Below are 25065 nucleotides of genomic sequence, written 5' to 3' on the forward strand. Positions count from 1 at the left end.
TCTTGTCAAACGGTTGGAAGTCCAACAGGGGGGGGGCGATCTTGTACCACAACTCCCTGTCGTAGTGGGCCACAATAGCTAGAGCGTTGGCCGCCTTAATCGTCGTCGCCGCCGACGACGAGATGACTCGTCCCATGGCGTCCAGTTTTTCCCTCACCGTCCGGTGGGGGAAGTAGAAGTTGAGGCCGACGCCCCCCCCCCCTGCTTTCTTCTTGGCTGCCGCCGAGACCACCGAATCCGGGGTCGGTAGTGTCCTAAGGCACAAGGGGGCGGCCTCAGGGACCCGGTACTTCTCGTACCAGTCCCTCTTGGCAGGTGTCATGGACGGGTTCTTCAGAAGAACAAGTCCTTCGTCCGAGATGTCATCCGGCACTGCGAGGACCGTCTTCCTTTTGGCTTTGGGCCGTTGGTAGAGGAATCCTTCCTTCTTTTGTTCTTCAGGACAGAGCTGGAAAAGCTTGGATGCCCTGGCAATCATTCCGTGGAAGGACCCAATTTCGTCGGGCGGGGAGGCCCGAGGAGGTGGTGGTGGTGGGAGATCCGTCCCGTCGTCACCACTGTCATCCATCCCCGTCGTGGCCATATCTGTTCCTGTGTCATCCCCAGGGATAGGGGAAGGAGAAGGAGACAATGGCTGAGACGGCCGTGAGGGCTGGAAGGGTGGGGGTGGATGAACTCTCCTCCTCTTGTTGTTTGGAGGGCTTCCCGATGGGCCCGGTTCCGCTGGGTCGTCCATTGGGGGTATGGGCAATCTCGTCCTTATCACCGTGCAAAAGGTTTGGATTGCCATCAAAATGGCCACCGAGTTGTCTTGTGGCTCGGGTTGCGATGGCCGCGATGGTTGCTCCTCCTCCACGGGGGCCTCGTCGGCACCACTGTCACTTTCTTCGTCCCCCTCGTCGGGATTCCTCCTGGGGGACGGGGCCTCCCCAAACTTCCTGTTGAGGCCCTCCACGACTTCCACCAACTCTTCCTCAGAGGCTGTGTCCGTAACAGCCATCGCCCCCCCCCCACTTTTTCCACGGGGGTCTTCGAGGACTCCCAACACTTGAACGTGCGGTAAAATTCTGAGGATGGCTGCCAGGGGCGGAGCTTAGGGAGAAGCCAGTCATTGGCTAGGGGCAGTATGACCCAGAGACCAGTGATTGGTTACTACTAAGAAAAACAGATCAGAAACTAAACCAATACTGATTTTTTCTTTACTGAGGATTCCCAGCCTGACAACGGGGAATATTCATGAGCATGTGAATCCATGCCAGACCCCATGCTGGATAAGTTTAGGCTACTTGTTCTGTTGGTTGCTTTGAGAAAATGTAATTAAGAAATTTCAAAAGAAAAACAAAGTACTGGCAACAATGGGAGCAGCCCAGCCCGAGGTGCTAGACCAGGTCTCCTCTGCACAGAAACACAAGGAACCCCAAACAGGTTGGTTTTGCTCAAGTCACCCAGAGTGGGAGGTGTATGCTCAGATGTGGGTCCTGAGCATGCTGGGGTTAGAGATCCAAGCTACTCCTCAATTATGATGCCCAACAAGGCCAAAACATGTCTAGGGATGCTTGTGGTCTCATGCAGCAGGGATGTGACCTAGCAGGTTGGGCTGGACTGACTCTTGGGGTGGGACCAAGCCTGATTTACATATGGTCTTTCCCCTTTTGCAATGGCTTGGCAGGCTAAAAAACGATCGTCTGGAGGCTTTCCCAGAGACGTGCCTGTGGTTATGATTTATTCAAAACCCTCCAGCCATCAACCTTTGGTTTACCAACAGTCCGAACCAACAGGCTGAAGTGACATCTTGAAAGAAAGCGATGGATGGCCACTTTCAGGTCCCTTAGTCGCTCATGCCTAGGGAACACTATATAGTGATGGAGGTTTCTGGGAAGCCTCTCAGTCGACCTGCAAGGTTTTCACAGAACGAACAATGGGTTGTCAAGCAACAGATTATCTACATATCAAATATATGGCAAATATTACTTACTAGTAATCCTTTTTCTGTGTCTTGTATCTGCTCAGAATCACATTTTATGCATATACTGACACCCATTGGTTGGTGCAGAGTAGTTTTCTAATTAAAAAAAGGGCTTCAACACAGACCCATTATACTAATACTATTACAAATATGTAAAACCATACATGCAGATGCCCCTTTGTCCCTACCTCTTGATCGAGAAAAACAACCTATTTCTTAACAGAAAAGGTACAACAAGAACCATTTCCCAAACAAAGAAATGATGCCAGGCCCCAACCCCACCCCCCAAATGTGTCTCTGAAAAGACCAGGGCATCCTTGTCCCTTTGCAGTTCTAGGTAGGACTCAAGTTCAATCTTTGATGCTTCCTGATGTGCATGTCCACATCAGATATTTTCCTGGGGAGTCGCACCCAGGTATCTTGCTGTATGCTCTCCAATTAGTTGTCCCTGGTTTGTACTCCCACCCTGCCCCGCACTATGGGACGGTACTTAACCTTGCCCTTGGAGTCAGTACCTCACCCCGCCCTGGTGTTGGTGTCACACCCCGCCTTGGGGTTTCCTGGGGCTTCTCTGACCACCACCCTGAAGCGACTATGTACCTTCTGTTTCTGAGTGGTGGTCCTCCGGGCGGGCGTTCCAGGTCCAGGAAGGCAATGTGCAATGTGGCTTCTCTTCCCTGGCTTTCTACTTTGGTTGTGTGTGGTTTGGAGCTTTGGTTCCCTTCCGCTGTCGTTCTGCAAAGATTCAGTGCATCAGTCCTGTAAGGGCATCCTCTTTCGCTCACAGCTCTATGGGATTGCGCCTCTCTGGTCAGTTTCCTGGCAGGGCATTCATCTGCTCCGTGGGCTTGTCCACTTCATCTGGGAGGCTGCTTCCACTCTAATGCCAATCTCCCAGGAGGAGGTCTCCTGGTCTCTACAGCTCCGTGGCAGGCTCACGCTCACTTCCTCCAAGGGTACTGGAGTTTGATCTTCCCATAAAACATTGGGGTGTCAGTTCTCCAGTCTCTCTCACCAGACACGGACAATATATGAAAGGGGTCAGAAACACCAGGCATTCCTGTATACAGTTGCCAGTTATAACAGATCAATTCCCAAATAACCAATAAAGCTGTGGACAAGGGAGACCAGATCCCTATCTAGAGACTGTTGGTCCTCTAAGGTGGTGGTGTTGAGGGGGTGTTGGGGGTTGGGTGGGGGAAGACACCAACAGTGGGATCCCGCTTGCCCCGTCTCTTAAGAGGTGTTAAGCTCAGTAGGATCACCTCCTGAGTCCTCAAAGGGTGGATAGCTCAGGGGCAAGGCGCTCGTTTTGGAAGCAAGACGAAGCAGAGCAACCCAGGTTCGATCCCCGGGTCCACGCTTAGAAACCTCTAGGTATTAAGCACGTTATAAATAACCCATTACAATTACAAAGGGGGGTAGCTCCCCCTTGGGGAGAGGGGAAGAATTCTGTGGATTTGTCATGGAACATAGATCAGTCTGACACAGTAAGGGTCAGCATGCAAAAGAGACAGAAGATTTCAGGTCCAGGAAGCAGCCCTACTTGATTAAAATTATCTGTAGCAAAACCACAGTCTGAGTCTCTAGACAAGATTGCCCAGTAAGTTGTGCATCAAAGCTCTGGCTAGAACTTCGAGAGAATGACCATTTCTTGCCCCTGCCTGGGAATAAAATGGGCAACAAGGACAGCAAGCCAAAAAATGGCTTAAAGGATGAGGTGAAGACCTTTTGGCCACTGTAATGGTACCATTGATACCACATGGAAAAAAGTAAAAAAAGGTGCAAAGACTATTCAAACATGAAAAAAATAGGTTAACACTGCCTCCAGTCTGTCTGGACTTCAGTGGTAACTTACTTTTAAGGACAAAAAGCCCTTCAAGAAAGAAAGAAAAAAAAAAAAAAAAGGAGGGTGATGGTTTCTTTTTTCCTCCACTACCGTCCACAAGGGAGGTAGTAGTGCCCTTCCTTAAACAGATTAGTGGTGTTCTGATTTGATCGCTAGGCTTAATCTGAGCTGGCTTATTTATGTCTGATGTTATGTCAACCAGTTTTTATATTTCTGTGGTTGATTTTTTATATGTCTAGGTCAGAGCACCTTGATACAGGGTTTCTCTCGGGTTAAGTTGGCGTTTACCTTGATATTGGGTTTCTCTTCAGTAAAGTTTGAACTTAATAAAAATGTTTACTACTACACAATAGATGTAAAGGGGCAAAGGGGGCCCATGCATTGGTAGCCTTAAGGACTCACAAGTGCCCTCGAAAAGAAATTAGTTAGAGCGACATTAAAAAGACCTCTCACAATAGGATTGGATACCAGTTGGCAGATAAGCTGGGTACCGCATTGCAAGATTGAAAAGAATCAAAAGAATAATCTTTAACACACCATGGCACACTGGGAGCCACACAAAACCTGGGGGAACTGAATCCCCTGTTCAGTGAAAGCCCCACATTCATTTGGTTGTCTGAAAGAATTGGATCATGGGGGATGCTTAAAGGTGCCTGAAAAGATCCCTGTGCGTCTTTAACAAAGAGAGTCCAGAACAACCACTCATGCAGGTATTAATACATGCAGATGCCATTTAGTGCAAATGTGCGGCAACCAGCCGCCATCAGGTTGGTAAAGACTTCCAGGTTTGGCTTGTGGCCAAATGGTAGGGCATTACACCGGTAAGGCATTCCCACAAAGAATAGGCAGAGGAATTTCAGTTAAGAAGGCCCGATGGGTATGCATAGCTAAGCACCCTTCATATTCACTGAACAAAAATCCCATTTAACACAAGGCTGAGCATACATAGATCAGTGGGCTCATCTTGAATTTCTCTTAAGATTGATGCGAGAGGACCAGAACCGCCCACAGGCTGGCCTGTTTCTTTAATGCTAAATAGTCCAAAATAAAAACCAAGAACCCACCCCCAAGGGGAAACTTTCTACTGCACCAGAGCAGTTGACTCGCACCAGAATAAAGGGATAGGAGAAGGTGCCGTAAGGGAGTGAAAGAAAGTAAGTAGCCCATGAATATCACTGAAAGAATGCAAGGCACCTAAAGCCCAGCCGGACTTCATGACCCAACCACCCACCCACGCACAGGGGATTTGTGGACCCAGAGGCATATATCACAGAAATATAATTTGTAGTGGAGGAGAGAGTCTAGCGGATAACCGCCTTGTGAATGGTAAACTGTTATCTCTGGATGCTAGCGGAGTGGTCAGTGTTAGGAAAGTGTTCTCTTTTTAACAACTTTCCCTCCATATTCTATGGACCCACAAACTTTTTGCTTTAGTTTTTCTCCATATCCTGACTTTTTACAGTGCTTGACTCAACTGGGATTTTGCACACATGTTATGGGGAAACTGACTAGTCCTTCCGGCTGGCAGTACTGGAAAACTATGTTTCGCTTAGGTTTTTCACTTTGCTACTTTTTCTGGCAACTTTCATCATTGCAAAATGCTTCTTTCAATGCAGTGCAATGGAGTTTCTTTTGTATGACCCTAGACTACAGAGGGATTTTCTGGTTACCCCAAGGTGTGCCTAAGGACAAACTGGTGGCAACAGTTAGTTTTTCATAACGTGCCATGAGGTTTTTTGTTTGTTCCTTGTCCATCTTGTGCTTTGGCCTTCTTCCTGCCCTGACAGGTCAGGAAAATCATTTCATGGTCATGCACTGGCCCACGGAAAGCAAGCCTTTCCCGGGCAAATGTACACCACGTGTGTGGGGTGACGGAAGGTGGGCTGGGACTGTCTGGTCCCTAGCCACACACTGGTGCCTGAAAGTCTGGTGTGCATGTTTGAGTGAAACCCAAAGTGGTCCCTGATTGGACCACTGCCGGTGTACATGTGTGGGGAAGATCTTGCCATTGGAGGGCCGAGTCTGATCACTCACCTGACTTTGGATAAGAAGAGGTGTACTGCAGATCTGAAGCAGCTAAGAATCCTGTGGCAGCAGTGAAGAACGTGTACGAACCTCGAAGAGGCCTGGCGACCACATTCTTTATTTTTTTTTTTAAACTTCATTTAACTTGCTTGCAGTGGATTACAGCAAGACATCTTCCATCATTTTACAGAGAGTTTGGTACATTTCATGCAATACCAGTACTTTGTTGTCATGACTTCAGATCTATGTTATTGTCTTGTTCATATATTCTCGGAACGGCCCCCACATGTCTAAGTATGCATGTTGTAGGCACTGTGCCCACATATCCCTCTTCTTTTACATTTGCATACGTCAGCTCACTGAGCCAATCTTGTATCAACTGTGCCGAGTTTGATTTACATTTTAATAAAATACATTTCTTTGCAATTATACAGCCCATATTGAACAATCAACATACTTTCACATTGACCATCCCAATGTCCCCAAGTCGGTATTTGAGAGGGAGGAGTGGGGGGGATGGGGGTTCATGCAAAACATCAGCCACCCTTTGCCTGAATTCCCCTACTTTTGGAAAGCCCCAAAACATGGGGATGGTGTCTGCTGCTTCACGTCTACATTTTGGGCGATTGTCGTGTTAGGGGAGAATCGTGCAATTTTCACTGGTGTACAATGCAGTCTATTCAGTACTTTAAATTGTATGAGTCAGTCGCGCATTTAGCGAAACTTTGTAAGGAGGCAGTATCAATGCCATTTGGTTTCCTCTATAGTGGTCTCGGTGTCCCTTTCCCATTTCAGTTTAACTGTGTTGTGTTCTCTTCCATTTTGTACTTTCCCATATATTCTAGATAGTCCTTTCTGACTGTCCCCCCGCACTGCCATCTCTATGCAATCGCATGGTGCAGGTTCTTGATGGAATGATGGCCACTTTTTCATTATCACTGCACGCATGAGATAATATTGTAGCACCTGTAGATGGTTATTTCCCAGTTTTGTTTTAAATTCTTCTATAGTGACAAATCTACCCTTTGGGTATAGGTCTCCCAGCCTCATATCTTTTCCCCGAGTCCTATGTCATCTGGATGTAAGTATCGAATGAGGGAGGGAGCCCCGGGCAGTTCCATAATTGGACACTGTTACAGTAGGGGTTGATCATGCCCACTCTAATAATTATTCGAGCCAATGTGTTCACGGTTGTGCGCACTGGGTGGAACGTGCACAAGACCACGTAGTGGTCGCTTAGTATAACCGATTTGAGGTCGACCGGGGATGCCCCGTAGCCCTCCAGTGCCCTGTGCAGTATCCCAATTTCTAGTCCATACCAATATCCGGCATAGTGTGCTTGCGCAGCCAAGTAATATAATTTGTAATCTGGGGCTGCCAAGCCTCCCCTATCGGAGGGTTCTGACATTGATTCCCATTTAATTCGGGCAGCCTTACCCACCCCCCGAAAATCCCGCCTCCCATACAAACTGCACAGCTAATGTTCGAACCTTAATAAAAAACGTAAGCCTGGGCCATATTGGAATAGTATTCAAGTAATATAGTAGTTTGGCCATCACTACCATTTTCAAGAGTGCGATTCTGCCATATAATGATATTGGATATTTAGTCCATAGGTTCAGTTTAATATCTAAGGCGTGTAGATATTATTTGTGGTTCTTTTCATACAGAAGTTTCTGCGCTCGAGACACCATGACCCCAAGGTATTTAATGGTGGTCTGTGTAAGAGTGTCATCTGCAAACAGCAAGATTATCTGTGGGTGTCCTGCTATGTGTATCCCTCTATGACCATGGAGGTCCCTAATCCTACATGCAAGTGGTTCTATTGTGAAATAGGAGAGGGAAGGGGCATCCCTGTCCTCTGCCCCTGGCTAATGTAAACGTTGTGGAGTAAATCCTGTTTGCTGTTGGATTAGTGTATAGTAGTTTCACATATTTTATAAACCTGTCACCCAGACTGAATAGTCGAAGTACACCGAATAAGAAATTCCATGAGACTGAATCAAATGCTTTTTCTGCATCTAATATAGCGGCTACCGCGGAGGCTGCAGGGTCTATCTGAGACATCTCCAATAGCCACCACAAGTTCAGGGCAGTCGATCTGCCCTAGATGAAGCCAAACTGGTCAGGATGTACTGAACTTGGCATATGTGGTAGCAGTCTGTTTGCTAAGATGTTCACAAATACTTTTTGCATCTACGCTTGTTAGTGACAGTGGGCGATAAGAGGACATCTCAGCAGGGGTTCTGCCCGGTTTCAGAAGGACTGTTATCACAGCCTTGGATAATGATGGTGGGAGAAGGCCGTTGGTAAAGGATTCCTCCCATACTTTTAGTAGGCAGGGGCAAGAATGTCTTTGTATGTCTTCTAGAGTTCTATCCCCAATCCACCTGGGCCCGGGGCCTTACCAGAGGTGAGTGAAGAGATAGCTTCCGTCACCCCATCAAGTGTAATTGGGCTGCCTAGCTTCTCCCTAGCCTCGTCTAGGCAGGTTAGGGCGATCTCTTTCAGATACCAATCCACCTCCTCCGTAGTGCTCGAGTCTGAGTTTGCATCTAAGGTTTGATAGCAGTACAGAAACACCATGTTTCTCTAATCTGTTTTAGTTATATACCATGTATCAGTCCCTGAGATGCTGTGATGCATTACATCCCCCCTCTTTCGTCCTCTTTATACTCCCGCAAGGAAGCGACCAGGCCTATCCCCCTCACCATACCTGCGGGCCTGAGTTAGTCTTACTGTGAAGTGAACCTCTCGGTCTGCTTATTCATGGAACTTCAATAGATTGCCCATAATTAACCCCAGGAGTGCTCCATCTCCTGTATTGTCGTATTCATTTTCAAGTTGGAGATAGTTCTAATTCCCCCAGTTTCTTTCTAGTATTCTTAGGTATGCCAGTTGTAGAGGCCATCATCATGCCATGGAACCATGCTTTAAATGTTTCCCATATTGTGGCATAGCTCGTAACTGATCCCTCATTGACTGTAAAGAACTTTCCTATTTCTTCATTTAAGGTTTCCACTAATGTGGCGCCCGAGAGTGCTGCTAGAGCAGTCCTCCATAATGGTTGAGGTTTGGCTTTGTTAGTGCTATGTAGATCACTACTGGGGAATGGTCCGACAGGGTGCACGGTAAAAACATGCTTCCGCATAGTCTGTGTGATCATGTCACCAATATCAACCAAAAGTCAGTTGAGGATAGCGCATCATGTACTGTGGAATAGTATGTGAATTTGGCGGTGTTTGGGTCTTCTTCTCTCCATATATCTATAAGTGCATGCTGCATCATGCATCAATGTATTGTTTGGGCTGCCTTTTGTGTTTCCCCTGTTTTTGGTACTAGACCCATCTTTAGATATATCTAGAATCCCGCGGGAGAAAGGGCGCGGGTGTTTGCGGCCCGCAGGGTGTTTCGCTTGGCCCAGGAGGGCCTCCATACTGAAGCCACGCCCCCTCCACTACTTCCACTCGCCTCCCGCACCCGCCAGGGTGAAGCCCGCGGGAGAAAGGGCGCGGGTGTTTGCGGCCCGCAGGGTGTTTCGCTTGGCCCAGGAGGGCCTCCATACTGAAGCCACGCCCCCTCCACTACTTCCACTCGCCTCCCGCACCCGCCAGGGTGAAGCCCGCGGGAGAAAGGGCGCGGGTGTTTGCGGCCCGCAGGGTGTTTCGCTTGGCCCAGGAGGGCCTCCATACTGAAGCCACGCCCCCTCCACTACTTCCACTCGCCTCCCGCACCCGCCAGGGTGAAGCCCGCGGGAGAAAGGGCGCGGGTGTTTGCGGCCCGCAGGGTGTTCGCGGATCCGTGGGGGACCAGACTGACCGGCCTTTAACGTCCTGGACTGCTCCGGGGGTCTTCAAGGTGAGCAAAAGCCAGCCATCATCATTCCTGCCAACCTTCTTTTAGAGTACCCGAGGTCCTCTGTAACAGCTAAGCCCATAAGCCCTCAACAAGCCCCCAACAAGATTCTTACGCAGGTCAAGGGCACGGGGTGTTGGTGGTCCGCGGAGAATGTTGTCTGTCCCTGGAGGGACCTTTTAAGAGTCATCTAAGAGACAGCCATCAAGCAACCCCAAATCTAACTGTTGCCAAGGGGGGACAGAGATCGTCGACCATGACCCTCCTAAAGTCTCTAAGGTCCATGAAGTCACATGCTGAGCCAAGGAAAGTTCCCTCTGTTTTGCCCTTCCTCCCCCCCCCTCTTGCCTCACGTCCGCCCCCCATGTCAACGGTCCTAAATCGGCTCGCAAGATACTGGTTGTCAGGAGACAGCGCCAACAGGGTCATACAGCCAAACCCCCCCAACTCGGCCCCCCTGAATTCCGATGAGGTCGAGCTCTCTACATCCCAGTTCCCCACGATACCCAGTGCCTTAATTGGGATTCCTGCATCCGACCAACCCTATTTCGAGCAAGAGCTAGAGGGGGAACAAGAGTGGGAAGTGGCCGGGCCTGTAATATTGGAAAGCAGCTGTCCTCTACCAAATTCTACCCCCGGAACCCTCAGCACGGTCCCTATCCCAGTCCCTTGCTCTAACCCTGGCTCTTGCACAGAGGTGGGCCTGTCCAGCTCCACCCCTGACTGCTCACTCAACGAGGGCAGCTTGCATCCCTGCAGTTCGCCTATGGTCACACCCCCGCTGAATCTATCTTCTGATCATAGCAGTCTCTGGAGCGACTATATGTCATCGTTAAGCCCTTCAGTCAGCTCGCTTTCTCATCCATCCTTACTCCGGGCTCCAAAGCAACAACCTGATGACCCTAATTCCGCTGTAAAACAAGCCACTGACCCCCCAAATGGGGGGGATTTTACAGCCAGGGTGTGCAATTGTGTATGCATCCAAGTGTTGGCTGAGTTGGCAGTTATTAAAAATCTGCTCAGTCCTCACAGGAATGCAGGGGGAAAAGCAATGCGAGGGGGAGCCCTGTACCATTCCAATAGCTCGCAAAGGGCCCATCGTTTCACCCACGGCCCACCCCCTGGCACACCATCAGGAACAGGCCCCTATGTCACCCACGTTCACTGAACCTTGCCCCAGCTTGGTGCATGAGAATCTACAAGCAGCCAAGGGTATTAACCCCAGTACTTGTGTTAAGCCCAGAGTGTCCATGGGGGTGCCACAACCCAAGGTAAAACCTATATCTCGGGAGGACACTGCATCAAGCAAATCGGGCCCTAAACGCCTCATTCCTGGAGAGGGGAGAGCCCATGGCCCGTGGCGTGGAGAGAGGCTACCTCCACCCTCTGGCCTGGGCCGGACCGGACAAGCTACCATGTACCTGCATGGCGTACCCAGGCTGGCAAGGGACAGGAAGGAGTCTAGGGATGCCCTCCTCAACAAAAGTCTACATTGGCTGCGGTCCGTAAGAGGCTGCTATTTTGTGTCTAGGGAATCCTTGGCAGGGTGTCGCAGAACGCCAAGAGTGGACAACCAGCAGGGTGACACTGTGGAACTTGCATTTTGGGACGTGGGAGTGGCAAGGGCGGTCCTAGGTCACCGTGGGGGGTCTAGTTGGTCACCTAGGAGTGGTATTCTAATTAGTATTCATCCGCAAATAGTCCCTGAGTGCCCCCCGAGGTTAACTTTGAGACCCTCCCCCCTGTCCGGTGCTAATCTTACCCCTTTGGGACGTTATGGGTCAGGTTCCTTGGGGGACAGGCCCTTGTAATGGGGGACGTCTTGATGATAATGGGGCTCTTAGTTTTATTTATCTCCCTCTTCAATGATTTTGATGGGGTGCATTTTGTTATCTTTTGGAATATGGAATGTAATTGATTTTGTATGATGTTTTTTGTGTTTGATGGATTTCCTTCGGAATCCGAATAAACTTATTGACTGACTGAATATATCTAGAATCATGTTGAAGTCTCCACCCCAGAGGACAGGGCGTCTGGTGTCTTTGAAATAAGAGTGGAAATATGGGCATAGAAGACAGGTCATTGATGTTTGGGCCATATGTGTTCACTAACGTTATGACATCATCATTTATTGTTCCTGTGATGATCAAATAGCTCCCTTCTGGGTCGATTTGAGTATCTTCAGCCTGAAATGTTATGGATTTATGTATCGTGGTGATTACCACTCTTGCGTGTAAGAAGTGCAAGGTGTAATATCTCTGTTGCCCCCATTTTGGTGCAATTTTGCTGTGCGTCATCCCTAGGGCATGGGTTTCTTGCATCACTACTACGCTAGGTGAGTGTCGCTCAAGAAATGACCACACCTTTCTAGCTTTTATGGGATTATTTAGTCCCTGCACGTTCCATGATATCAATGTCAACGTATCATCCATTTGTATCCAAATCAGTACCCAGTGTTTTCCTCCGAGTGCTAGGTCATCCCTTTCACCAGTCTGCAAGTTTTATTTCCTTCTACTACTTTTGGGTGTAACCCTAGTCGATCTCCAACTTCCCCATTCTTTCCCCTTCCTTAACTTGTTTAACTCCCTCCTACCTCCCTCCACACGCACCGTCTGCCCAAACTCAATGTTCTCCCATAATATCCTTGGAAACTCCCTGAGGCACTTTGTTGGCGGCCATGTCCTCCTGACCCAGCTCCTGTGATGCCTCGGCTCGGGTCAAATTGTACTTTTCTAGTGTGCTTACAATAACATGAAATGAAACAATTTTCAACACAGTGATTCCAGTTCAGCCTTCTACATTACACACATCAATTCCCCCTCTTGGGGTTCGGATCTCTGTTTTGATGGAGCGGTTGGATGGGTATAGAGGCTTTGACATAATTGTGTCTACAGGGGTTTCAAAAACGTTTACCATGCCACCATGTTGAATTCTTAATTTTGCAGGGAAAATTGAGGCATAGGGCACTCAACGTGCTTGCAGAAGTCATTTCACAGGGTCATATGTTTTCCTCTGAGCCAGTATTCCGGCAGAAAAGTCTGGGTAAATGTCCCTGTAATTAAGCAGTCTGGCAATGATCGTACGTTGCGGTGCTCCAGGATGCGGAGCGAGAGTTCAATGTGTCCTTTCGACTACGATCTGTGGAGAGAGGCAGTATCAAACAACGATTTCAGGAGTGTCTCGACGAAGGGTCCATTGGGCCTTTGCATGCCGATTCTGGCACTCCTATTATACAAATGTTGTTTCATCTAGAACGCGATTATAGGTCTTCCATATTTATTTCTTATTTTGGTAAGTTCTGTTTTGAGGGTCGCTATATCATGATCATGTTGGTTAATCGTGTTCTCTGCCGTGCTAACTCTTGTTTCTACTTTGTTAATGCGTCCGCTTTCTTTCTCTAGTTTTGATTTCAGGGATCCCATCATTGCAACGATGTGGTCGAGTTTGACGTTCATTGCCATGAATCTACTTTGCATAGCATTAAGGAGATGGTCGTCCTGTGCATTTTCTTCCATGGCTTCCCCCTGTCCCACGTTGGAATGAGGGGCTGAGGTCCGGGGGCCAGTGAATGAGTTCACAGGGCCTTTTTTTCTTGTTGGCTCCCTTTGTCATGTCAGAAATTATGTACTGGTTTGCCTGTGGGTCTCTTTTCCAGCTTCTTGCCCCAGATTGCTCGGATTTCTGGCTGGCCAGTTAACAAGGCTTCTGGTGCATTATATTGTGAGCTAGCAACCTGCGTTGTGGTGGCCATCCCACGGTTAGCCAATGGCCAGTTTGCTAGGTCGGCTCCGCCTTAGAGTGTTGTAAGGTTAGCAGACTTAGGATCCACGTCTGAGTGTGTTGTAGTGACGACAATCTGTTTTTTTTGCCCAGGGTCAATATGGGGTCACCCCAGTGCTGGTGTACCCTTATCCGATCAAGCTTAGTGTTGCCCCTATAGTTGTTGGCTACAGGTAGAGGTCTACCTCTTAATTCCACTGTATCCGACCCTCTGGTGTGTGGTTGTAATGGTGGAGTGACTCGTTCCTCGTTTAATAGTTGGGGACCCAGCCATATGTGCGACAGGTCTTCACCGCCTGAATATCTCCTGGCGTAATGAGCTGCGGACCCAGTCATATGTATAGCTGCACCATATGGGTCCCTTCCCATGTCCTCGGGCGTGTAGTGCCTGGTCGAGGGGGCAGGGCCGTTAGCTGGCCAGCCATGCAGCCACTATGCCTCCTTTGGAGTGTCCATATGGGGCCCATCCAGCCAAACACACCCGAGCATATGTCGGTCGTTATCTGGGGCTGTGGAGCCAGAGTACGGATAGCACCCAGAGGGGTTGTTGGCACCCATAGGGTTGACCGCAGCTTCCTGATGAAGGCACTGTGTTTATGTAATCTGATTACTTTCACTTGGCGCTCTCCACAATACGTGGGGCCAATGCGTTACCTCCGACAGGGTATTAAATGAGCTGCTCAACCAGCTGCCGTAGTGTTGGACTGGTTCTCACCTCTATCCCCTAGGCAATGCTGTCTGCACCAGAGGGGGGTGCGGGGGGAGGGAGAGCAGGCTGCACACTCTGCCCGATGCGCCCTCCCCGTGATGGTGCGTGGGCCTGCGAGGGTCGCCACGCTGCCTGTGCTGGTATAGGGCAGCAGGCCATGTAATGTCACCGAGGATCGGAGCACGGGGGACCCCACTCACTGCTTCAGTGTCATTACAGAAAGTTGCTCCCTCATTCTGGAGCGCTTCTGGGGGATCACCGTTGATTCCAGCAGCTGGCGGATTCGCCGAACAGCTTCTCGGGTGCGGTCAGGCGTTTGTGTGCGTCAGGATCGCTTGATCTTCCGAGGGGTAATTATGGCTCAGTTTCGGGACATGGACCGCTAGTCAGGATCGCTGCACCTTTGCTCCTGCAAACGGCATAGCAGGTTCCCCAGGGCTTCGGATGTCGGAGTCCGTGGGCCTCCCAACACCTAGGTCTCGCTAGTCAGCACCTTTCTTCTTATAGGTGTCTCCCGCGACTGTTGCCAGTACTCTGCTGCGCCTGATCTTCAGAAGGCTGCAGCGCAGAGGTGACCGCAAGCCCCCACACTTAGCCCTTCGGCGCAGAGTCTCCTATTCTCTCCTTCCCAATGTGGGGAGTTCGTGTAGCAGGCACAGAAGGATTTTTTTGGCTTGAAGATATGAGCCGGGGCCAGAGCCTTTCTATCGGGCAGTCATTTCTTGGCTGCCCAAAAGCACCCCCCTCCTGGAGACGGATTCTTGCTGGCGTCCCGGTGGAGCGCTGTCAGGCTACTGATCTTTGAAGACCCTAATCAGTGCTTCAACCCTCTGGAATGGTGGGAACAACTGGTCCCAGCATCTTCTGGTTCACCAACATGTAAGAGCCTTAGCAAGCGTCCCAGGACCATCCAGTGGGCTGATGAGCTCCAGTTTAGATAACGTGACAGAAGAGCCGCCGTTCTGAGTTTCGGCCTGGAACTACAAGGGTCTACAGCTTGTGTGACAAGAGGTCTTCCTGCGAAATGTTAGCTCCCTGCAATAGACAGGTCCTGAGATCAGAGGCTTCTTCGACCGTGACAACTGATGCCTGGTGTCGCCGTTTAACAACGACTTCTCCTGAAACCTGCTTTCCCGCGCCTGGTTGAGTGCCTAGAGGAGGCCTGCATTGGTGTTTCTTGCATTGCTCGTAGATAACATGTTGCACCAAGCTCCTGTTAGCAACCAAACTCTTCTTGCACTGGCAGCTACTGGGTGTTAGGGAGATTTATCATGTTTATGCTTCATCCCCTCTCCTAGTGAGACCAAAAGCACTTTTTGCTTGACTTCTGGACCTTGTCCTGAAATCCTGAATTAGTGGAGCCTCTTTCCACTCATTCATTCTTATGCGCTCTGTCTTTTGGAACTCTATTCTTTGTATTTTACCTGTCCTATGGAGTTTACTTTTCTCCAGAACTCTTAAAGGCATCTGTATTTCACTATTGCAGCACACAGCTCCTTATGGGCAGTGTTGATGGGGACTAGGGCCCTTCTTTGAGATGCTTTTCTTTATCCTAGCGTAACTATAGTTCTTAAGGTTAGAGATACTTCGTATCTCTCCTAAAACTTTATAGTGTGAGAGATGGGCACACACAACCTTATGTGGAGTGCCAAGGGGATACCTAGTATCTCACAATCTCCTAATTGTGGCTGGTGACAGTGGATGTGTCCTACCTACTATTGTGTGATTTTTTTAACGCAGGCTATGTCCATAGCCTCCGTAGTGCACAATAGGGGCACCCAAGTACTAACTTGGGGCCTCCCTTCTTTTTTCGCCATTACTAGCATGGTTGCCCTTTGTCAGCCCTTCGTATACCATGTGTGTTTTGCCTTTGGGAGGCGAACACTTGGGTGTCCCCGTCTAGGCTCCAGAGTGTCCAGGCAGTAGGTGGGGGAGGAGTTTTCCACCCTGTGTCCTTGGTCTGCCAGAGTGCCTGAACGGACCCAGCTCCCAACTGAGGGTCTGGGTGTGCTGATTGGACAGCCACCCGCCCCTTTCTGTAAACTGCAGAGGAGTGAGTGCTGGAACTGGATAAAAGGTGAGGCTCCTGGAGTGAAAAACAAGTCGACCGCAGACCCTTTGCAATACCGTGAAGCGACCACTGCTGTCCTGACCCCGTTTGCTGTGGGGGAGAGGAACTCCGAAGAGGACTCCTTCCCTTTGACTGGTGGGAACAACCAGTCCCAAGGCGAACTTTGACTTGAGCCATCTCCTGAGGTCCTGTGAGTTTCCAGAGCTACAGAACCCAAATACCAGTAGCTCTGCTGCCCGTTTCCAGTGCATCGTGGAAAGGCTGAATTCGTCCAAGTTTTTGCTTAGCCCTCAAGGACACCCCAGAGACACAATCCAACTCAACCAGACCCCCTCAGCAGAGTGTGGGACTGCAGGAACCGTAGATTGAGCGGGCAAATCGCGTCCTTTGTTGGTGCTGTAGAAAAGAAACTATAACCGTAGAGTGACACGAGAAGTTGATTAACACCGTGCCAGAGGTCCTCCCTCGAGACTTCTGTTGCGAGATCCCATCCATTGGCCTGCCTTTCGTCATCAGACCAAGGCATCCAGAGGTCAAGTGCAGCGCCACCACATCAAGGAGAATCCATCCACAAATGTTTTTCTTCAAACCGAAGGTACTGTGGGGTAAAAGGTACTGCTTACCTTATTCCAGAAAGTTGCTCCAGAGTATGGGAGTTCACCTAGAGGTCTCCAGGGCCACCCCCTCTTACCTCCAACCCAAGCCGCTGCTTATGTCCCTTTAGTGAGTGCTTTAACAGAGTCTCCAAAGTTGGTTAAGCCTTCTTGCATCTTCCTAGAGACTAGAAAGTATCCACAGGAACTTTTAGACTTCTGCTGCTTTTCACTGCCTTTTAGCTAGGGTTGCATTTTGGACTTTAAAAGACTTGCTGTGCAGGGAAATTGCCTCTAGAACCTAGGATAACACCAACCAACTGCTTTCCTTCCCAAAAATCACCATCTTATATGTGTATGATGATTAAATGCATTTACTGTAATTTGTGGGTGTGCCTTATTACTGACAGTACGGTAGACCCGTCAAACACCTGTGACAATTGTGCGCATTCAGCAACTACCAACTAAGAAGTGGTCTTCTGAAAGTATTGAAAAGGATATCCATCTGTGTTGGTTTATTGTGCTAAGTATTTAACAGTTTGTTTGGTTGTTTGTATAGTGCACCGAGCCCGAAGGTATCTGGGCACTTATCTTAGGTACATGGTTACAGAGAATATATACAGTAAATAAGTAATGAGTTAGAGAAATTTACAGTTTTAACATAAGAAATTACATAAATGCAAGGCATAGCATTTTATAGAATATACAAAGGACAGGTTCACGATATAAGGAGAGCATGACATATCTGCAGGGCATAAAGATTTACAAGATATGCATGAGGCATTGTCATAACTGGCCCTTAGGTAGTACAACACCTGGTCGAAAAGGCCATAGTGGAATCACTGCCGTAGAGCAGGGGTAGTCCAAGAGCGTTGCTGGGAACGAGGGTCACAATGGAACAAGGTACATTTTAGTTGGTTTGCTCGAATAACCAACATTGTTTTGTTCCTGAATGATGGGAACACCGGGTCCATTCTTAGAGCAAGAGGAAGTTTGTTCCAAGTCTTGGCAGCTAACACTGGGAAGCTTGAACCTCCTGGCTTTTGCTTTCTTTAGTTTGAAAGTCGGGATGTTTAAGCAATGGGCGTATGGCGATCTGGTAGGTCTCAAGGATTCTTTTCTGGAGAATTTGTTCATCAGGTACTTAGGAGCTGAATTGTTAAGGCACTTATGGGTAATCATAAGCGTTCTGAAGGTAATCCTATCTTGGATCGGTAGCCAGTTAGCAGATTGTCTGGATTGTGTAATGTGGCTAGAACGCGAGATGTTGAGGGCAGCTCGGAGCATGTTATTTTGCATGACTTGAAGTTTGTGCAGATTCCTTTGACTGGTGCCCAAGTATAGGGTATTATAGTAGTCCAGTTTGGACATTATCAGAGCTCTAGCAAGGGTGAGACAACTGTTAGCGTTCAGGAAAGGACAACATGCATTTATCAATTTTGTTGTGTACGCCGCTGAAGAGGCAGTGGCATTGATTTGTTTTTGGAGATTTAAAGCAGTCTAAGTGGAAGCCTAATGTTTTTGCTACTTTGATCATGTTACTGTCTATTCTGAATGAGGAATAGTTGGGGCCTATTTTGCTACGTTTTAACTTGGAGCCGATGAGGATGATCTCAGTTTTGTCATCGTTGAGACAAAGGCCTTGATTGGCCATCCACCCCTGTATTTTGCTGTATATTTAGTATAGGAGACTGGAGTCAGCTTGGTAGTGCCCTGATAAAGTAATGAGAATTTGCGTATCGTCTGCATAATTTGTGTATGATACGCCTAACTCATCTAGGTGGTCAAATAGGAGCTTTGTGCATATATTATAGAGGATGGGTGATACACAGGAGCCTTGGGGTACTCTACATTTGATAGGGGCTGGATTAGCTGAGGCGATAGGTGCGAAGACCCTCATAGATCTGTCTGCCAGAAAAGATTTCACCCATGCGGCAGCTTGGCTGAGGTTAGATGGTTAGAATGTTATGATCGACCAAGTCAAAAGCGGCTGATAAGTCCAGTAAGAGGAGTAGAACAAGTTTCCTGTTCACTCTAACCTCGTCCATTTGGATTTTCAGATCCAGGAGGGCTATTTCAGTCCTGTGTCTCGATCTGAAGCCAGATTGTCTCAGGCCTAGGAGGTTATTGGATTCAAGGTGGTTTTGAATTTGAGAAGAAAAGGCACAGTGGTGATGGGTCTAAAGTTAGTTGGAATAGTAGGGTCGAGGTTTGGCTTTTTGACGAGTGCCATAACCCATGCATCGTTAAGGTTTTTTGGTACAGTACAAGAGGCAAAGGAGGCGTTTATAAAGGGGGTGATAAATGGCCCAATTCTTTGGCACCTTCTTTTATGATGGAAGCAGGACAAATGTCGCCTTGACATCTAGATGATTTAAGGCCGATGATTGATTCCACCTCAGTGGTAGAGACAGGAGTGAATTTAAAGGGCACGTTGGGGCTGGAGGTAGGGGGATAATTGAGGGTTAGTATTAGATTGCATAGGTATAGAGGAGGTAGGTTTGGCTGTTGTAGATAGATTATCTCTTTTTGCTTCGATTTTAGTTTGGAGCATTGTAATTTTGTTAAGTAATGCCTTTTGGATATTCGGGCCCCAGAGGCTATCTTTGATGCGCGAGTCAGGGGGAGTGATAGGAGATTCCAATTCTTTGAGGACGGTAAAAAGCTCCTTCGTTTTGGAATTGGCATTGGAAATTTGCTCGTTATAGCTCTCCTTTTTTGTTTCTTTGATAGCGGTTTTATAAGAGGTAGAGGCAATTCTGAATTTATCCTTGTTGTGAGGAGAAGGTCCCCCCATCCCCTCCCCAATGAGCTTCTGCTTCTCTTTTGATTTTGCAAAGTGATTTTAAGGGGTGAACCATTTGTTGAGGTGTGCTATTGGTTTGGCTTTACTTAGTTTAGGAAGGGCTAGTTGGTCTGCAGCATCTAGTAGGTTCTGATTATATATCTCTACCATTTCAGCAGGGTCTAGGTTTGGAGACCGTTTGTCCTGCGTAATGGGTTGAATTGGAGGGAGAATGCCTTCTAAAGAGATTAGGCGGTTGTTCCTAGTTAGTGTTGGAAGGGCCTTGATATCCTTGGGTGACGAAGGTTTGGAATCAGATTTTGAAGAAATTGACATTATGGTCAGACCATGCACAAGGTGTATTGGCTAGTATTTTGGTGTTGCAGTTGAGGTCTGCAACCCAGTCTAAGGTTCTTCCTTTGCAGTGTGTCGGGTCTGATATCTTAATGAGAAGCCTAGTTCTACGATGGTGTTTTGTATGGCTTGAGCGTTGGTATCTAGGGTGTCGTGCAAGCCTAAGTTCAATCGCATAGAAGTAAGATTTGTGAGTTAGGTTTTGTGTCATGAGAGAGGAGACTAGATATGTCATCCTCAAAGGCTGATAAGTGGCCTGGTGGTCTATAGATGGTGTGGATAAGAAGCATTTGTTCTGCTGAAAGCGGAAGTTTCACCGAAAGGAGTTCACCAGAGGTAAACTGAATGCTAGCGCATGCTCTAACTGGTAGGGTATTTTTAGCAATGACAGTGACTTATGAAAATATAAATTAATATTTTAATATACATGTATCTGTAAGTGTTTCTTTGATGTGCATTACTAATTGGGTTCAGTGTACTTACCTACAGCTCACATCTTCCTCCAAAATAAGCCTGGTTGCTCTGCCACTCTACCAAGGTCTCTGAGTAGTGCAGACTGATACAAAGAGTTGGGGATCTACAAACCACTGTGGTAGCTTACTAAAGTCTTAGCTCCAAGTGGGACGTTAGGCAAACTCCCCTAGTACAGGGCACCAAAGACTGGAACCAAAGATGGGAAAACCTACCTCAGTCGACCCTCTGCCAAGTCTGAAGAGAAATCGGAGTTCGGGTGGTAAGTTGCAGAAATACTAACCTGCCTCCAATCTCTACCCCTGAAAAGTTTGAATAACTTTAAAAACATTTACCCTTGTTTGGCGTTGGCAAAACTTGTCGCCAAAAGCCCTCTGAAAGGCAGAAACTGTCTTATTCATTAGAGTATGCCTTCATTATTGTGCGATATTAGTGGACAGTCATTTTTCATAGTGTGTTTCCTGGGCCTAAAATATATATTTTTTTAAGTGTAATCCTTGGTGTCTCACTGTGTGGACTCATTGTGGAAGCATGATCCCACTCACCTCTCCTGAGATTTAGCCTTGGCCTCCTTCCATGATACCTTGTTTGGTTAAACTCCCAGAAGTTACTCCCAGTTCACTATAACAAGAGTGGCCTCCTAAACATCTGTCCGTCCGGCCAGAGTTTAGAAATCCATTCCAAATGTCAGGCTGCCTGCTGCGGTCAATGAGCATGCGGATCACACCTGGGGGTTTTGGATCCGTTGCCCTGCCTGGAGCCCAAAGATGATTCAACAGGCTTATGGAGGAGCCTTTGTGAGTATAGCCAGGGATTTTGCAGGTCTGAAGTGAAGTTCTTCTGCACTCGCCTGAAAGAGTTTGAGTCCTCCAAAGGGAGATGCAAGATCTTGTCCTGTATATCTGGTGTACTTTTTTTGCCCAGAGCCAGTCCATACCGCACATGCCTGCCCAGAGGCAGATGCCTCTTGAATTGGTATACATGCGATGGAGACCACTTCCATCATGTCCTTCCAAAATGATACCTTGATACCACCAGAGTCAGACAGGGAATTCTGTCACATTACCAGTATTTACATCTCAAATGCATATATCTCATGATACGACAGAGAAATTCACAAGTACAGTTCTTTGCACATGATCCCTTGATGAACTGCATGCATTTTACAAGAATACTACAACATGTCAGAAATAGGGACTTCAAATGTAATGTGATACACTGACTTACAAGGCTAAACACCATATTTAGAAAACATGTGAAATCCACAGACAGTGTTCCACAGTGCATGGATTATAAAACATTGCACAAAAGGGGCATAAAATGGATATTAACAGGTTGTCCTTGTTTTTAAATGAGGGTGTATTAGTAAAATGAAGGACAGTTGACTAAAGATAGGTGTTTTGTGTACAGACAGTGTAACAAAGTTAGAAAATAAGCACATCTGACAGGTATCAATGGTTGTGGGAAAGAGGAGATTGGTAGGGATAAGGGGTTCTGGGCAGTCTCTCCTGGATTACTTCCAGCAAACTGTTTTCACCAGATTCCAGTGTACTTCCATATATATTTGTATGGTGCAGTACCTAAGTGACTCAAACATAATCTGTCCTTGTGTGGATGTACATAACTACCATCACACCTGCAGAGTTACAAATGCTAATGTACTGTTACAACTTTGCGCACTATAAAACATATCACAGCCTAAAACAAACAGATTTGAAAATAGATGAACTAGATTTTGGCAGAGATACATAAATGTTACTCATTGTTTGCAAATCATGGGGCTACAATCTGTTTCTGAAGCATTAATCATGTGTTCAGTTATTTTGAAGTAGTTGAGGAATCTCGATCAGTTTACAAAGTCTAATTGTGTTTTAAAACAACGTTTTGTTGCCATGAACCCAGATTGTAAAAGGATTATTTGTATGTCAACTGTGTGATGTGGGGAGACTGAGTAGGTAGATTTGCAGCAATCATTAGTGGTACTTATATGTATAAATGATTATAGCCATGTTTTTAAATTGAAATATTTGCTATTAAGATCCCCTTTAGCCAACATAGGTGAGGCAATTCCATTTTTGGGCACTGGAAATTTAAATTGAGCCAAGCAGTGGTTACATATAAAGACCTCAAAATAGGTTTGGTGCTGTTAACTGATTCCTAACAGAGTTGTGGTAGGGAGGTGTGGATGTGGCGAGTCAGCAGTGTGGGTGGTAAAGCTGCTGTTTAAGCAGCAAAATTTTGCCTGGTACTGGAAAAGTTTTTTTTAAAGCAAAAGTACTGGAGATGAAGATGAAAAAAAACAGTACAGAACTGAGCGGCAGAATTAAGGGTGTGCTAAGCGAGTCAGTGTCTCCAAAGCTGACCTACCTTGGTCGATTTCTCAAATGGTGGGTCTAGCTGTGCCTGTTGCATGACCTCATTGACAATCATTTTAGCTATCTTCCATGCCATCTCTTCTTGCGCCTAGAGAAAAGGAGGCATCTTTTAGCAAACGTGCCGCTCTGGTGCAAAAACTAAGACATGCAGTGCAAGAACAGTCTGCCCGCTAAACATTTTCTACCCTGTACCATTTCTAAACCTTTATGTCATTTATACCAAGCAACCATCCTTCAAATCGCTGCTATGTTATCAAATTATGTAAAGGTAAGGGTGGAAATGAAGTAGTACCTGCTCACCTGTGGTCCAGTTCTTCAGAGTACCTGGATAACTGTCTGCCCACCCTGGCCCACCATCACCTCAATCAAGCATCTTTAATTAGTTTACAGTAACATTCTTGCAATCATCCTCTGCCATTAGCCAGAAATAATGACTTGAGGCTCCTTTTTTCAAAGTGCAACCCATTTCCTGGAAAGGTGTCTTGGCTAAACTCAGCTTGCAACTCAGATACCTACATTAATGTGAATGATTGCCTCATTCATGTTATAGACAATGTCTAATATATTGACATCCAAGTAAGTTCCTAAGGTTCTACCATAAACCCCCCCTTGACTCCCAAAAAAAAGAATTGCATGAATCGTTCTACACATTCACATGCATTGTGAGTCACATGCAGCCAAAACATTGAAAAGGGATTTTTTTTAAAAAATGGCATAAAATTATCAACAATTTTTCTTTTTCAATGTTTCTTCATGACTGGCATCATTTCACAAGAAAGGCAAACATCATTTGCATCTCTGGTGACTTTTAGAGTAGCAAATAAAAGTTTCATACATTCTATAAAGAAAACGCTAAACTGAAGTGTTAGGACATGCACAGAAGTGCATCATAAAATGAAAAGTACAAGGGGAGGTTCATAGATTTGGAGGATCAGCTGGTTAAAGCAGGTTGGATGGGAAGAACATTCCATAATTAAAAAAAAAATGACAACAAAGAAGAAATGGACCACAAAACAGCAAAATATTTAATTTTAAAATGTTCCCATTCAACATTTGAACCTCAATGTAAAATACACACTCAGATCCAAACTCAAATTAAGACTTGTTTATGCTGCAGTTCCCTCTGATATAAGCTTGACAAAAGACAACAATTAACTTGAATTACTGTGATTCTTATGCAAGACTCTTGGACTGACTTCACTGGGGTATATTGGCAACAGTAAAAACACATGCAATTTTACAGTTTTTCTATTTTTACAAATATCACCTAATTACAAGCCGACATCTAACGGGATATGTATGCCATGTGTAGGTACATAGAGATTACTGCATAGTGTAAATATGCCAAATTCAGTCTATGCAGAACTTTTCATGTATCACAGGCAGTAACCATGCAATTCTAACTCCTACATAGGTGCCATTTTAAAAAGAAGTATTTTAACTACCACTGGGTACAACCACACTCCTAATGCAGTCTATTGTGTTCGATCACTCTAGGAGGATACCATGTTAAGACTCACAATCTACAGGGCTACAGTCCCCATTTGCACAGCCCTTTCACTGAATTTGGCAAAGGGTCATGCTGATGCAGTATTTTGGAGCATTTCTAGGGGGCGTGCAGGGTAAGGGTGGTTCGGGGGCTTAAATCCATGACATTCCACATAAAATGCTGTGACAAGTCAAATCCGGGAAATGTCCAGTCTGCTACCACATCAGATTGCGTCTGAAGGAGATCACAAGGTTAACTAGCAGTTATTTCTTGATGTTTTACTTCAAAATGGGAAAAGCAGGTAAGCTGACCAGCGCTTTAACTTATCTACGGACATCATTGAGTCCAGATTCATCAAGCCTACCTCATCAGTGTCTCCTTGGACCCACTTCTTCATAGCTTGTGAGAACATTGAACCTAGAAGAAAGAAAAGGAATATCGTCACAGGTCCAATAAATTCCAGTTTGTAATTTTTAGATTGTAGGTCTCTTATCTGATCAAATTATCCCTAAAATTCTCTGAACAAGAACATTTTCCAAGGCGAAACATCGTCGGAACCGCTGGCTTTCTAGAAAATGTGGAGAGGGGCAAACCTATGGACTTCTTGGGAAAAATTACTCAAACTGGATACAAAAATAAATTTGGAGATGGAGAGAGCACACAGGAGCTTGCGACCGAAACCTGCACTTGGCCAGAGACCTAGACATTTTGATATAACATTCCTGAGATGTCCTGTCAAAGAT

The 25065-nt window shown here is 46.8% G+C and overlaps 1 protein-coding gene across 3 annotated transcripts in view; it reads right to left on the reverse strand.

Annotated features, from left to right (window-relative positions):
- Positions 1 to 25065, reverse strand: part of AKAP10 (A-kinase anchoring protein 10) — a 538635-nt gene that overhangs the window by 74180 nt on the left and 439390 nt on the right. For all 3 annotated transcript variants that reach the window (XM_069615189.1, XM_069615188.1, XM_069615190.1), the window contains 2 exons: positions 24687 to 24739; positions 22826 to 22921 (listed from right to left, as the gene is read on the reverse strand). In XM_069615189.1, the coding sequence (XP_069471290.1) occupies positions 22826 to 22921; positions 24687 to 24739 (149 nt within the window). The remainder of the gene's footprint in view (positions 1 to 22825; positions 22922 to 24686; positions 24740 to 25065) is intronic.

This window comes from Ambystoma mexicanum, chromosome 9 (genome assembly GCF_040938575.1).
Source record: "Ambystoma mexicanum isolate Mex_15411 chromosome 9, UKY_AmexF1_1, whole genome shotgun sequence".
Lineage (NCBI taxonomy): Eukaryota > Metazoa > Chordata > Amphibia > Caudata > Ambystomatidae > Ambystoma > Ambystoma mexicanum.